Raw genomic sequence first — 15,516 nt, forward strand, 5'->3', positions numbered from 1 at the left:
AAAGCTTTCATCACACTATTTTGTCACAAAGGGAGTGTTTTGTATTGCCTCTGCGTACACTCGCTTATAACTCTGTGTGTGTGTGTGTGTGTGTGTGTGTGTGTGTGTGTGTGTGTGTGTGTGTGTGTGTGTGTGTGTGTGTGTAGATGCTGAATCTGTTTGTGGCTGTCATCATGGATAACTTTGAGTACCTGACGAGAGACTCGTCCATCCTTGGTCCTCACCACCTGGACGAGTATGTCAGGATATGGGCCGAGTATGACCCAGCAGCATGGTAAGTCACACACACACACACACACACACACACACACACTTACTCATACACATGTATTATACTCATCCTCGTGGACTGACAGACCCATCGTCACAACTGGAGAGACAGTACGTGTTTTCAAAGCTACACATTGATTGTAACCCAGTCTAACTCTAACCCCCTGCCTTCTTCCCCCCTGGTCCTGTGTCTAAGCTACGCATTGCTAACCTTTGATCCTTTGCCGCTAAATTGAAAGTATGGCCGCTAGATTGGCCAGTGTGGAGTTAACGGGGATACGGGTGCTATTGAGTTTGGCCAACCAGCCCTCCTGTGTCTCCTTCTCTTTTCCTAACTCCCTTATCTCTCTATCTACCTGTATCTAGGTATCTGTCGGTCTGTCTATCTGTCTGTCTGTCTGTCTGTCAATCTCTCTCTGTCTTGTCTGTCTTGTCTGTCTGTCTGTCTGTCTGTCTGTCTTGTCTGTCTGTCTTGTTTGTCTGTCTATCTATATGTCTATCTATATGTCTATCTATCTATCTGTCTGTCTATTTATATGTTTATCTATCTATATGTCTATCTATATGTCTATCTATCTATATATCTATCTATCTATTTGTCTATCTATCTATCTATCTATATCTATCTATCTATCTATCTATCTATCTATCTATCTATCTATCTATCTATCTATCTATCTATCTATATATCTATCTCTCTCCAAAGGGTCTAGTGTGGAGGCAACAAACCCGGATATGTACTGTATACTGTCATGACTACCTGTAATACTCCCTCACTGTGTGTGTATGTGTATGTGTATGTGTATGTGTATGTGTATATGTATGTGTATGTGTATGTGTGTGTGTGTGTGTGTGTGTGTGTGTGTGTGTGCATGTGTGCGTGCGTGCGTGCGTGTGTGTGTGTGTGTTTGAGTGCGTGCGTGCGTACGTAGATAGAACGCAATAAGGAGAGAGAGAGAGAGAGAGAGAAAGAGAATGAGAAAGACAATTGGGAGGAGAGGGAGAGGAGAGATTGTCTGTGGCGGTTCCTCTCCTCTCATTGGCCTCCCTCACACCTGCATTGCTGCGTTAAGCACGGCACACATGTCCACAGACTGTAGCTGGCAGCTTACCTACAAGACGCCTCTGTACTGACACAGACCAGCCAAACACACACACACTGTGATCTGCTAGAGAGAAATGCACACTGGAGCTGTGGAGAGAAATGCACACTCTATATACCTCTGGTGGTCATCAGGATTACCACGAAGCACACACATGTCTTTTAGACGGCATGTTGTAACATGCATGACGCTAGAATAGAACAAAGTGAAGATTAGTGAAGAAAAAGGTATTTAGTGTGTGCGTGTGCGTGTGTGCGTGTGTATGTGTGTGTGTGTGTGTGTGTGTGTGTGTGTGTGTGTGTGTGTGTGTGTGTGTGTGTGTACACGTGTGACACTGATTTATACTCTTGTTCTCCTCTGTGCTCTCTCTGTCTATTTGCCTCACTCCTTCTCCCCCCCCTCCCCTCTCCCTCTCCCCCCCCTCCCCTCTCCCTCTCCCCCTCCCCTCCCTTCCTCCCTCTCTTTCTCTCTCTCTGTCTGTGTCTCCTTCCTCTAACTCCCTGTATTCTTTTTGCAGCGGGCGTATACATTATAAGGATATGTACAGTTTATTGAGAGTTATCTCCCCTCCTCTGGGATTGGGCAAGAAATGCCCTCATAGGGTGGCCTGCAAGGTTTGGACCCAACTAAAACACAACCTTTACGCAACCTGCTCGCCTCAGAGACTGGAATGAATGTCGCTCTCTTTTTAGTTTGTTTTTGTTTAACTCCACCGTTTTCTTTTTCTTCTTCGATTCGTTTGGGTTTTGGTTTGGTTTGATTTTAGATTTTGATTTTATTTTATTCTTTTTTTAACTCACCATCCTCTTTTTTAATTTTTTAATTCAATATCTGCATTCTGATATGAGAACGAGAATGTTTGGGACAATGCAGAGACACACACTCACCCGTAACTGTACCGTAGTAGTATGCAGCATGAGGTGCACTGCACTCGCTAGCTATTTTGTACTCACTGAACGCTGAGGACATCCAAAACGTTTGACTCTCACCAACTCTCTCTCTCTTTTGATAAAAATCTGTAAAAAAAAAAAAAAGAAGACAAATCCCCCCCCAAATCGACCATTATGTTTTCCTTCTGCTTGCTGTCTAATCTTGCCTGGGCAGAAGTGGTCAAACAAGTGTGCATTGTTCTTGTATGGGGTGGGGGAGGTGGGGGGGTGGGGTGGGGGGGGTTGGTTTTGGGGAGGAGGGGTGGTTGTGTTGGGGCGGTGGGGTGGGGTGGGGTGGGGGGGGGGGGGGGTACAGGAACTGCATTGACGTGACTTGCCATTGTGACACAACCCCAGCAGCGGTGCTTTTCCTTGCCTGTTTCGAAAGCCCCACTGCAAGTTCTATACGAGTGAAGAGGAGATGAAAAAAAAAAAAAAACATTTAAAAGCAAACCCTTTACCTCGCATAGAACGGTGTTTTTACTTACTAAAAAATAACACCTCCCCCATCCCCCTCTTCCCTCCTCCCCCTTTCCCCCTCCCCCCTCCCCCCCAGATATCAAACCAGAGCAGAGTCTCTTAACTCCTCACCCCCCTCCCGCCTTCTCGTTACCTCCCACACCGACCAAACAATAACCTCTGTGTATCTGTTTCCCCTTTTTCTTTTCTTTTTTATCCCTTTTCTTTTCTCCTCCCGTCTTTTTCCCCTCCTCCCCTCCCATGATGCACCTCTGTTCTGGTCCGTCCCTCGTCCTGTCTCTCCCTCCCCTCCTCCTCATCGGTTTTTTGTTTGTTTCTTTGTCGTCCGTCCCCGTTTGTTTGTTTGTTGATCGTCGTGGTGTGTGTGCGTGCGTGCGTGCGTGTGTGTGTGTGTGTGTGTATGGTGTTCTGGTGGCCTACCTCAGCGGCAGGATCACTTACACTGACATGTATCAGATGCTAAGGCACATGTGTCCGCCGCTAGGCCTTGGGAAGAGGTGTCCCGCCCGGGTCGCCTACAAGGTAGACTCGCCCCCTCCCTCCCTCCCTCCCTCCCTCCCTCCCTCCCCCCCCCTCCCATCCCCCCTCCTCGTCCATCCCTTCCCCTCCCCTCCCCTCCTCTCGTCCAACCGCGGGGGGGGGTCGCCCCTCCCCCCCCCCTTCCCCACCCAGCGCTGTTATTATTGTCTGTTAGTGGTGGTGTGGTGGTGAGCGCTGTATTTCTTCGGAACCGGGGATGGATGGAGGGAGGGAGGGAGGGATGGTTGTGAAGTGGAGTGATAGTGAAGTGATAGCTTGGTCAGATTGTGCCAGACCACAGGAGCGTGGGAACGGAGGAGGCCTTGTCTGCCCTTCTGCACCCAGCACAGGACCTACACACACTCCACACACACACACATCTATGTGGCAATGTGTCCTATCTGGATAATCCTAGAGCATACCTGGATAAACTAAGGGTTTAGATGAAAGAGAAAAAAAATAAAGATATCTCCGGCTAGAAATATGTTTGGTTGAAAGAAGAAAAAAAAGAAAACGTTAAACTTAAAGCTCATTCATTGTGGAAGTCATCACTACTCTATTATAGGCAAGCGATTCATCTTATTTTGCCGACTTAGATTTTAAACCCGGAAAGTTGAGTGATTGCGAATGCAGTGAAATGAGCATACACACTTTGGCCAGACAGTAAACTGTAAGCTGGCATATAGACGGTACAGTTCCCATATGATGCTCTTATACGACGCTCAGGTAAATGCGGGTACAGAAGGACCGGGAAGGGTGTGTGTCTTCGGTCCTCCGCGTCTCTCGTTCCTGTGGATGGCACCAGACACGCACACACAGACATATAATCAAACAACACGAGCACACACACACCACACCCACGAAGTGGTGAAGCCGATAGGAATCAGTAGATTACATACAGTACCTATACTGTGCAAGTGCCTATCTGGACACACACAAGGACACATAGTGTAGCAGCTTCAGATGTATAATGGCCAAACAGTTAGACAGGCGTGTCTTTAGTAGCCCCCCCCACCCCCTCCCCCTTTTGTCCTGCCCCCCTTTCCTTCCTTTGGGATCCGCCTCTGAGCTTTTCCACCTGTCTTGTTTTACTCTGTCAATGCAGTTCTGATCTTTTTGTCCTCCTCTTCCTCCTCCTACCTGTACCCTTCCCTCTTCTCTGCTCTTTTCTTACTTACTTCTTACTTCTTTCCATTGCTCTCTCTCTCTCTCTCTCTCTCTCTCTCTCTCTCACTCTCTCTCTCTCTCTCTCTCTCTCTCTCTCACTCTCTCTCTCTCTCTCTCTCTCTCTCTCTCCCTCTCTCTCTCTCTCTCTCTCACTCTCTCTCTCTCTTTCTCTCTCTCTCTCTCTCTCTCTCACTTTCTCTCTCTCTCTCTCTCTCTCTCTCTCTCTCTCTCTCTTTCTCTCTCTCTCTCTCTCTCTCTCTCTCTCTCTCGCCCACGCTCTAGCTCTTCTACCGCTCTAGTTTGCATTCCCGTCCTCTTGTCTTGTCACCTCCATCACTACCATTCCCCCATACCTCTTCTTAGAATCCTTCTGCCCCTTCTGTCTTCTCTTTCTATCCGTCCGTCCGTCTGTCCGGTCTGTCTCTGCCCTCTCTGTTCTCTCTCCTCTTTCCCCTTCGCTATGTCCAGCAGTTTCCTATCGCATTATGTCATAGTAATTTAAGCCCCTGATATTCATATTAGACAATAGAAAATGGCACTTGAAGACTATTTGGCTCAGAGTATCTATCTTGGGGTTTATTGTTGTTGTCATCATAGAGGAAGGTTTAGGTGCTCATGACCCTGGCTACCCACACAACTATCGCCACACCTGTCTCACCTGCACACCCCAAAGTTATAGTCGTTGTCCGAGAGAAGTAGCGAACACCAGTTTACTACATCACCTTGGAGGAGCGGTAAATGTCTAGGCGGGATTGCTTCGGTTGGAACATGGCCTTTTTTGGTATAGTTTCAGTCCTTGTCTTATTCTCTGGTCTTGTAACTCTATGTAGCGCTCTCTCTCTCTCTCTCTCTCTCTCTCTCTCTCTCTCCCCCTCTCTCTCTCCCCCTCTCTCTCTCTCTTCCTCTCTCTCTCTCTCTCTCTATCTCTCCCAAGTACTGTCTTGATTCCTGTTTTTCTTTTTAAATGTCGTCACAATCCGTCACCTCCCCCCTACCACTCCCTTTTTTATGTGTGACTCCATCTCATGGTATAAAACCTTCCAGTCTAACTGAACTAACTGCTGTCCCTCGTATCCCTATCGACCGACCACAACACCTGGTTGGTCAAAAACAAACTATTCTTTTATCTTTTTTACCACTTCTTTCTCTCAGGGAACGCCACTCTCTTTAACTGACCCCTATACATAATGCACCCGTATTGCATAAAGAGAGATCAGCCAATCTGAATTTGCATTTTCTTAGTATAATAACCCACCCCCCCCCCCCCCTAAAAAAAGACCCTCATAGAACACCATAGAGAGAAAAATATAACAAATTCATGGCTTTAACGAATCAATGAATCGATCAAATATCAAGCTAATAGTTGATACTCTCTGTGTCGCGGATGCCCGGCTGCCTGTCCTGTGACTAGGGGGTGGTGGGGGAGGGAGGGGGGCTGGAGGGGAGGTGAAACGCATGCTGCATGTCGAGGTTTGTTGAATGTTGGGGGGGGCGGGGAGGTTTGGAAATGCATGCGCCGCATTCTCTGTTGCATGGCTACGACACCCAGGAGCTGTGGTTGTTGGCTGAGACCGCCCACACACCAACTTGGCTACGAGCATGCCCGACACACACACTCACTCACACACACACACACACACACACACACACACACTAACGTCACACCACGTGCATGCCCGTGAGTGCCCAACGCTCATGTTCAAAGGTAAACCCGATTGATGTTCAACTAAGAGATAGAAACAGCAACCACCGACTGTTTGCTTTGTTTTATCCACCGGTTCATCTATTGGTCTTACCTGTCAAGAAAACAAAACAGGGAACCTCCCTACAGGTAGGGGGAGCTCTATAGCAGATGCCTTGATAAAAAAAAACACCAGTCTCCTGAGAAGTCAGAGAACTAACACCAGTGATACTACCATCTATTTTGTCTTCAAGGACTGCAATTAAGCATCTTAATTGCGGTCTGCGCAAATATACTGTGTGGTAGGGGGGTTGTACGTATGTGCACTGTTATACATATTTGTGTGTGTGTGATGCGTGAATGCCTTCCCAAGCATTCACACATTAGGGAACATGGGCATAGGTTGGGTCAGCGGCCATTTTGGTTCTGGTTCTTATTCGGTGTGGTCTTGGCTCTCATAGTTGCTTCTAGCAGGCAGCGGGCCCATTGGGGATATGTGTAATCGTATGAGTATCACTGGCTATCAAGAGGCACTGGGACTTACCACACGTAAAGTCTCTTTGAAAAAATTCTGTTTTTAAGGTGTTTTATCATACAGATTGTCGCTACGGTCGGATTCAGTTCACTGAGTCACTCCAGGCGATGAATTGAAATAGCCCATTATTTCTGATGAGGACTTTTCAATTCATGAATTGAATTTCAATTCAGTCCTTGGATCGATTGAGTCGAAACTGAATTGACTGCCTGCGCATTCCCAAGATAAACATCCTTACCAACCAGGTGGTTATTTGAACATGATGTCCCCCATTGACTGACTGTACCTGGTTTGATAAAGGTTAGATACACGACATTGAATGACAGTGTTTGGCTGTTGCCTATGGAGCTCCCTCAAACCCTGCCCTCCCTCCCCCCCTTCCCTTACCTGGAGGTTCACAACATGCCCTCAACACGGACACACCCCTTTCTCAACCTCTCTACCTGATTGGCTCTCCACAGAGGCTGCTGCGTATGGATTTGCCGGTTGCCGAAGACAACTCGGTGCATTTCAACTCCACCCTCATGGCTCTGATACGAACAGCGCTGGATATCAAGATCGCCAAGGGTAGGACTCTTCTGTCTGTTTCTCTGTCTGTCTTACGCTCTCGTCTCTCCTTCTTTCCTGCTTCACCCCCCCCCCTCTCTCTCTCTCTCTCTCTCTCTCCTTCCTTACACTGAAAGCCTGTCACCTTTTCAAATCTCACCTGTTCTTTATATTCCTGTCTCAATCTAGGTATGATCAGTTCTATTGGTCCTGTCCGTCAAGATGTTGGGTGATAAGCCAAATGATTACAGTCGAGGAAATTCTCGGTTTAACAAAACAACCTTTCTGTTTGTGTGAATGTGGATGTGTATCTGTGGCTGGATAAATGGGTTTCTTTTGGGGTTTTGTACCGTACTATTGTGGTTGATGTGTGTGTGAGTGGGTTACGTTTGTTTGCATATGGCTTGTATGCATACTTGTGTCTGTGTTTGCTGTGATGTATGCTTGCGTGTGGGTGTGTGTGTGTGTGTATGTGTGTGTGTGTGTGTGTGTGATTGCGTGTATCGGGACAAGCAGGGGGTGCTGACAAACACCAGATGGATGCTGAGCTGAGGAAGGAGATGATGGCGATTTGGCCCAATCTCTCTCAGAAGACTCTGGACCTGTTGGTCACACCACACAAGTGTAAGTTGCAGACTGAGTCAAACCACAGTGCGTGTGTGTGTGTCCGATCACCAACTCACCAAGAGGACAGCTTCTACCAGACGTCGGTGTCACCCACTGCTCCGCACCCCTTGATCAGGCTGCCTCGGACCACCGCGATGCTCTCTCCACCCACATAAGTCACACACACACACGCTAATGGACACACACACTCACACACACACACATACACACATACACACACAGAGTCACACACACACACAGAGTCACACACACACACACACACAGGCACACTCACAAACACACACACACACATACACACACACACACACAGTCACACACAAGCACACACACACATACACACACTCACACATACACACATACACACACAAGCACACACACACACACACACATACACACACTCACACATACACACACTCACACATACACACATACACACACTCACACACACAAGCACACACACATACACACATACACACACACTCACACACACACATACACACACACACACACACACACACACACACATAATCTACAGCCACTCACTACTGCATCAGGGGGTGCCTACTATAGAAGATCCTCTATAGAAGTCTTTTCACTACAGGGAGAAGCAGGTTGCCTAGGCCTCTATGGTCTCAGCTACACAGTCCAGAACAGACAGTCATGCTCTCTCCATGAGATATACAATACAAGTATGAGTGTAGCATAGCATGTTGTCTTTTAGTCAATTTGATTGAACAGTGAGGCTACAGCTCACTGATAGATTGTTCAGAGAACAACTATGGTAGTTGCTTGTGGAGGTTATGGCATGCTGTTGCATCATAGTGTATTTCTAGCCTTGTCGGAACTGACTTTTAGCCATTTCACTCTGACCCCCAGAGCATCGTACCTTCGTGAGAATAGATCTGAGTCGATACTTGATGCTTCAAACAAAGCTCAATGTTTTTCCTGATTTTAAATGTTAGCTGTTTCATCCAAACTCGAGAGGACCGGCTTGAGTTTTTGGAAAAAAATTGAGCTCCTGTTTTTGAAGGAGAAGATGATCTATTCATAGTGAAGTGGCTACTTAGTCCTCTATGGAAATACGTAAAGCCTACCGACGTGTTAAGAGTAATGTTCAAGACAATACGCAGAGTAAAAATAATCCAGAAAATCAGCATCTGCTTGTGAAAAGACGATCAGCTCTGTTCTGTACAGTGCAGTGTTGTAAACGTGTAACCGTCTGTACCGTATTGTATCTGTTATTGTACCTGTGCATGTGTGTGTATGTGTGTGTGTGTGTGTGCCTGCGTCTGTGTGTGTGTGTGTGTGTGTGTGTGTGTGTGTGTGTGTGTTGTCGTGGCATGCGTCGTCCCACTCCCATCCCCCCCCACGGCTCAGGGTCCCATCTCGCCAGCGTCTAATCGTGCAGGGTAACTTGTCCCTCTCTCAGCAGCGACAGACCTGACGGTGGGGAAGATCTACGCCGCCATGATGATCATGGAGTACTACCGCCAGAGCAAGGCCAAGCGTCTGCAGGCCCTACGAGAGGAGCAGGTACCCGCTGGCGCTGCCCGCCCCCCCAGAAACACCCCCCCAAAAAAGCCCCCCCCCCCACCCCACCCCACCCAAAAAAAGAAAAGACACACACTCCCCACGGATGGTTCTCTTCTTCGGTTCGACAAAACCACAGCTCCCCCCCCACCCTCTTCCCAAATCCCAACCCTTCCCCACACCTCTCCTCTTCGACGATTCCCCTTCCGCAGCAAGCTCCGCTCCACCTGGATGACCTGGTTCTCCCCCCCCCCCCCCTGTTAGCATGCTGCTACATACAGTGACACTCCCTCTCTCCCCTACTCCAGCACCGACCTGCCTCTCTCCCTGGTTCCCCCCACTTTTTAGCATGCTAATGTAGGCTAACGGCTAACGGCTGTCTTGACCCAGGGCTATGTCGTTCCAATGTCCACACCAGCATACCTGTTATAGAACAGCGGAGGCTGGCGGAGGTAGAGATCGAAGGGGGCGGAATAGAACGGAATGCACGGAATGGAATGAGGAAGTCCTTGTTTCGTCCCATGCGTTACAACGAGGCCTCCGTCCTCCGATCTCTGCCTGCACCGGCCTGCGCCGTTACAGGAAATGAAATCAAGTCATGGAAGTTAATTCTGAGCGGTGTGCTCGTGTGGACATTGGCACACAACCTCCACACACTGGCTCTCTCTCTCTTCTTCCCCCCCCCCCCCCCCCCCTACCTCTCTTTACCACCACCACCACCACCACCACCACTCTATGAACCCCCCCCCCCTCCTTCTCCTATTCCCCACCCTGCTTTCTGGCATGGGGGGGCGGCGGCAGGGGGGGGGGGGGGGGGGGGGGGCAGAGGAGGGTGGCGAGGTGGATGGGGGGGGGGGCATCGTCGGGTTATTGACTGCGTTATGGTTTTGATGATGATGATGTTTGAGTAACGATACAACATGGCCTTTACCTTCCTGTCGCTGTGCTGGATGTCCTCCTCCTCCTCCTCCTCCCTCCTCCTCCTTATGAATGCTGTGTGAGATGCCCTGCCATCCTCCCCATGTCCTCCCCATGTCTACGGGGCTACACACGAACACTGTAGCCCTGTCAAACATTTCTCCGTTCACCAAAGTGCCCATCGCTCCTGTTTGCCAGCCACCTCACACACCAGTTTTTTTTTTTTTTTTATATGAGTTGAGATTTATTTTTCTTCTCCTTTTATTATTTTTTTTTTTTTATTATTATTTTTTTATTTTATAAATTAAACTCAATTCAACTTCTCCTTTTGAGAAGCGAAATTAAAGGGATAGTGTGCTATCCCCACGCTCCAAATTTTTACTAAATTGTCTTGTTTTCGGATGGTCTGAATCGTAATCTTAAATCTATATTCCACAACAATCTATTGTGTAGATTCTGCTTTCCATGCAGAATCAATCTGACAGCCTCCAGCCCACATGGATAAGTATGAGTGACTGGCACCATCTAATTCTAATCTCCGGAGGAGATAATGACATTGACTTACCGGAGCCTTGGGTACTCTGTTGGTGAATGAAGTACATGTTCTATTTTAGACCCCTGTGTGTGTGTGTGTGTGTGTGTGTGTGTGTGTGTGTGTGTGTGTGTGTGTATGTTGCTATGATCCTGAATGCATCCCATGGCACAGTCCACTTCCACACAGGCGCTCTCTCAACATCACCAGCTGGGCACAAGGACAACTCTGTCTCTCCCTCCTCCCTCTATCCCTCCGTCCGCTCCTCTTTATTGTATTCCCTCTTTCCCTCCTCCCTTGCTTCTTTTAAAATGTATTTATTTCACCGTCGACCCTTCTTCCACTCCTCCCTTCCTGTTCCATAACTGTCCTTCCCCGACCACTGTGACTACCTGTCCTACCATTGTTTAGTGTCTGGAGTGTTGTACTACCTTACCTCCTGTCTTCTCCTGATGTCGTTCTGATGTTGTCTTCCTGATGTCCTATATCTGTTGTAAGGTGTGTCTTCCACTGTTTGACTCTCTCACTCTCTCTCTCTCTCTCTCTTTCTCTCTCTCTCTCTCTCTTTCTTTTTGTGTCTCTTGTGAACCCATGACCTGATCTACTGTTCTATTATTTATGTGTGTGTTCATTTTGTTACTTCTCTACTCTCTACTCGACACTCCTCCCTCACTCTATTGCATATCCCCTTGTTCCCTCGTTCCCTGCGTCTCTCTCTCTCTCTCTCTCTCTCTCTCTCTCTCTCTCTCTCTCTCTCTTCCTGTCTGTTTGTCTGTCCATCCCCCTCTCCTTCTCTGACTCTTTATTCCTCCAGGAGGAGGCGGGCCCTTGACTAATCAAGCCCTCCGTGATTGGTCAATCCGGGTTGATTGTCACCAAGTGTCTCTAACCAGAACCCTTCTCTCCTCTCTGTCTGTCTGTCTGTCTGTCTGTGTCTGTCTGTCTCTGTCTGTCATCTCTGGTTGGTTGATTCGATGTTGAGCTGAGGTTCCTGATGTAACCATCGGGTTCTCATGTAACAAAACAGTCTGTGAATCTTCAGTATTGTATGAGAATGCTCATCGCTAGGCTAGGTGACGTGCAGTTACCTCATCCCCCCATCCATCTCGCATCTCACTGTTTGTTGTTGTAAAAAAAAAAAAAAAAATCCCAGAAGATATCAGTGTCTGTAGCTAGCACGCTCCAACGCGGGTTCATCTCCCATTCATTTACCATTAGCATTGAGCATTTGGGTCTGTGTGGACATGACGTGACATGACGCAAGCTGTAGTCATGTGCAACAGCCCAATGGAAGACCCTCCCTCCACCACTCTCCATATTATGGGTGAAAAAAAGAGGACTCCATTAACCCAGGGTTCCCTGGGAGAGCTGACTGACCTCTGACCTCATAAGGTGCTGTCTGATGGAGGAGAGGTAGAGGTTTCCCTTAACCACTGGTCCGGGGTCAGATGATTTCTCTATAGGCCCTCAATGGTTAATGTTAATCTGATGGATAATCTGATCCTAGACCTGCGGTATAGGGTCCAGTTTCTACTTGAGGTAGAAGTTGCCCTTTAGACACAGACCTAGGATCAGTTGACTCCTAACCATAACCATTAGCGGTCAAACACGGACCTTAGCCCAGCGTCCAGGGAGGCCACCTCTACCTCAAAGCCATTACTGTGCCGATGGCGCCCCTGTGTGGGTGCATGCTGCGGGTGCATCCTGTCTGTCTATGCGTGTGTGTGTGTGTGTGTGTGTGTGTGTGTGTGTGTGTGCGGTTGTGTGTGTGTGTGTACAGTGTATGTGTCCCCCTAAGTGTGTCTGATACCAGCCTGCAGGCCATGTCGTATCTCACACAGAACCGAACGCCATTAATGTTTCAGCGCATGGAGCCGGCCTCCCCGGAGGGGGGCCAAGACGGGGGGCAGGGGGACAACGGCCTCCCCAACACCCAGCCGGACGCCGACAACAGCCTGTAAGTAGAGACCCGCGGTGACCGCCCCCCCCCTCCCCCCCTGGCCCCCAAAAAACAACAACACACGCCACTGTTTTTTCTCTCTTCTGTCACTGCGTCAGTCTGCCGGATCTGCTTCTTCTGTTTCTATACTGGGTTTTTTCTTTCTTTTTTTTGTTTGTTGTTGGGTTTTTTTCTTCTTCTTCTTCTATACTGTGTCGGTCTGGTCTCTGGTCTGCCTCCTCTGTTTTCTATATCGCTGACGTGACGTCTCTCAATGACCCTCTCTTTGTTCTCTCTCGTTGTCTCTGTTTGTTTGTTTGTTTGTTTGTTGGTGTTTTTCGTGTTTGTCTTGGTTTCTCGAAAACTCACTATGCTTTCTTGTGAGCACTTCACGGCGTGAATGAGACACGTGATTCTCTGGAAGATTGTGTGTGTGTGTGTGTGTGTCGGGTGTGTGTGTCGAGTGTGTGTGTGTGTGTGTGGGGGGGGGTGTTTGTTAGTGTGTATGTGTAGAGTGAAATGCATGCGTGTGTGTGTGTGTGTGTCGGGGTGTGCGTGTGTGTGTGGGTGTGCGTGCATGCGCGCGTGTGTGTGCGTATGTGTGTGTGTCTGTGTGTGTGTGTGTGTGTGTGTGTGTGTGTGTAAGCCTCTGACATTGTGAATGTGCGTGTGTGTGTGTACCAGACCTCCAGAAGGGGGTATGACTGAGACTCAGTCGTGGGTGACGGCCAAAGCTCAGGAGATGTTCCAAAGAACTGGCAACTGGAGTCCCGAGAGACCTTACCCCGACGATCTCCATGACAACAGACACAACCCCCAGGTATGCCGCACCAACACACACGGGTCACCATGGTAACACCCAAACTCACACCCAACTGTGATTCGATCCTCCCTCAGTTCACAGACACACACACACACACACACACACACACAGGGGCTCTCTAGTATTCCATTACGTAACCGAAGTGTATGCCACCGTATTATGCGTATGACGGTGTGACAATTTGTTGATCAAACTTTTGTCTATCCAGGTAAGTTGTTGAGAACAGAATTATTCTCCTTTTGTGGAGAATATTGGTTCTTTTGTTACTTTTCCTGTGATACGTTCTCAAACGTGATTGATAGGAGATATTACAGATTGTTGATACTGCTGATTAACCTTTATTTATTCTGCATCGAGCCATTGAGAACAAACAGACTCTCTTTTCGTTGTCCAACCCGACCCAGAGAGTGACATGGACTGGGCAACCACTAGGAGGTGCTGTTGCGTCAGTCAGGCCATCTCTCTCCATCTCTTTGTCGTTCCACTGGGCTGTTCATAGAGTTATGAAACACTAGAGGGCGCACTCCCCACGAAATTCTCTAGGGCTTGAACTCAATGGGGCTTTAACCCAAGTTCCTCAGCCCTGTTCAGGGCCCGGCTCGTACCTCTCTGGGTCACATGGGCCAGCCCTGCCTGGTGTCGGTCCTCAGCTCTGTCTTCAGCATTTGCTCTCTCTCCTTTTTTCTTTCACTCTTTCTTGCTTTCTTGTCGTTCTTCACCCTCCACTCCTTTCTTACCACGCTCTATGGTGTCTCAGTCTTATTCTCTCTCTCTCTCTCTCTCTCTCACTCTCTCTCTCCTTGACTCTCTACCTCATTCCTTTCTCTCACTATCTCTCTCTCGCCTATCTTCTGTCTTTTTTCCTCCACTGTCCACACACTCTCATGCCATCTCTTTGACCACCATCTTTGCTATCTCCCGGCTCAAACCATGTCTTGGGCCCACAGGGGGGTGGTAGACAGATGTGCTGTATCCCCCCCTCCCCCACCCCCACACTCTCTCTCTGTCTGTTGGACTGTGCCACGTCTCCCTGGCCTCTCATCTCTCTCTCATTGTCTCACAAATCAGACTAACTCCCATGTACGGATCCATCTCTACCGCCCCCTTGTGTTAAGGAACGGAAGAACATTATCTTAGTCCACGATACAGCTGGTTGAAAACCTCTCCAGTGCCGACGAGGCACCATCAGAACCATTAGAATTCTGAATTATAAGAATTGTTTTGAAGTCGAATTCTAGAACCAGAACGACTCACTGCACTCATTCTGGTGACGAATCGACCCGTAGGCCACAAAACGGCTCAGAGTCTCCTCCCCTTTCCGGCGGTGGTCACGCCCCCCCACCCCCCCCACCCTACCCCCTCTCACTCTGTTTTGCAGACGGTAGAGATGAGAGAGATGGGGCGGGACGGGTACTCGGACACTGAGCCCTATCACCCAATGGAAGGGCATGGGCGGACCATCTCCATGCCCCGCCTCTCAGCAGACAACCAAGTGAGCACCTTCCATCCCCATCCTCATCCTCATCCTCATCATCATCAACCCCCAACACCTCTGTCTCCTCTCATCCCTCTCTCTCTCTCCCTCTCTCTCCGTCCTTCTTCATTCTGTCTATCCAGTCGTAAGCCTCTGACGCATCGGTAGTCGTTAAGACCACCTGAATGAACGTGCGAGTGTTTCTGGGGTAAATACGACGGCGTGCAGGTGTGCGTTTTTTACCTGTCAATAGAAGCCCAGTTCATTCTGTTCTTAACCGTGATACAGTGATACACCATGCTAATCCTATCTGGCAACTCCAATATTGTCCATTAGCATGTATGCGTCAGAGAGCAGTCTGGATAGTACTTACTCAGGTGCCTATATACAGTATAGAGCATACCTATATCTCTGGACACCCTCTCTACATGTCTCCCTGTGTG

General features: G+C 48.6%; 1 protein-coding gene across 1 annotated transcript in view; it reads left to right on the top strand.

Moving 5' to 3' along the window:
* cacna1ab (calcium channel, voltage-dependent, P/Q type, alpha 1A subunit, b) overlaps positions 1 to 15,516 on the top strand; it is a gene marked incomplete at its 3' end in the record, with an annotated part of 78,459 nt that overhangs the window by 56,278 nt on the left and 6,665 nt on the right. Inside the window, exons 36-43 of the mRNA XM_080523803.1 lie at positions 147 to 274; positions 1,891 to 1,987; positions 7,146 to 7,251; positions 7,747 to 7,854; positions 9,287 to 9,390; positions 12,658 to 12,794; positions 13,461 to 13,596; positions 14,978 to 15,091. Of these exons, the coding sequence (XP_080379929.1) occupies positions 147 to 274; positions 1,891 to 1,987; positions 7,146 to 7,251; positions 7,747 to 7,854; positions 9,287 to 9,390; positions 12,658 to 12,794; positions 13,461 to 13,596; positions 14,978 to 15,091 (930 nt within the window). The remainder of the gene's footprint in view (positions 1 to 146; positions 275 to 1,890; positions 1,988 to 7,145; positions 7,252 to 7,746; positions 7,855 to 9,286; positions 9,391 to 12,657; positions 12,795 to 13,460; positions 13,597 to 14,977; positions 15,092 to 15,516) is intronic.

Source organism: Nansenia antarctica, assembly GCF_963989245.1.
Source record: "Nansenia antarctica genome assembly, chromosome: 2".
Lineage (NCBI taxonomy): Eukaryota > Metazoa > Chordata > Actinopteri > Argentiniformes > Microstomatidae > Nansenia > Nansenia antarctica.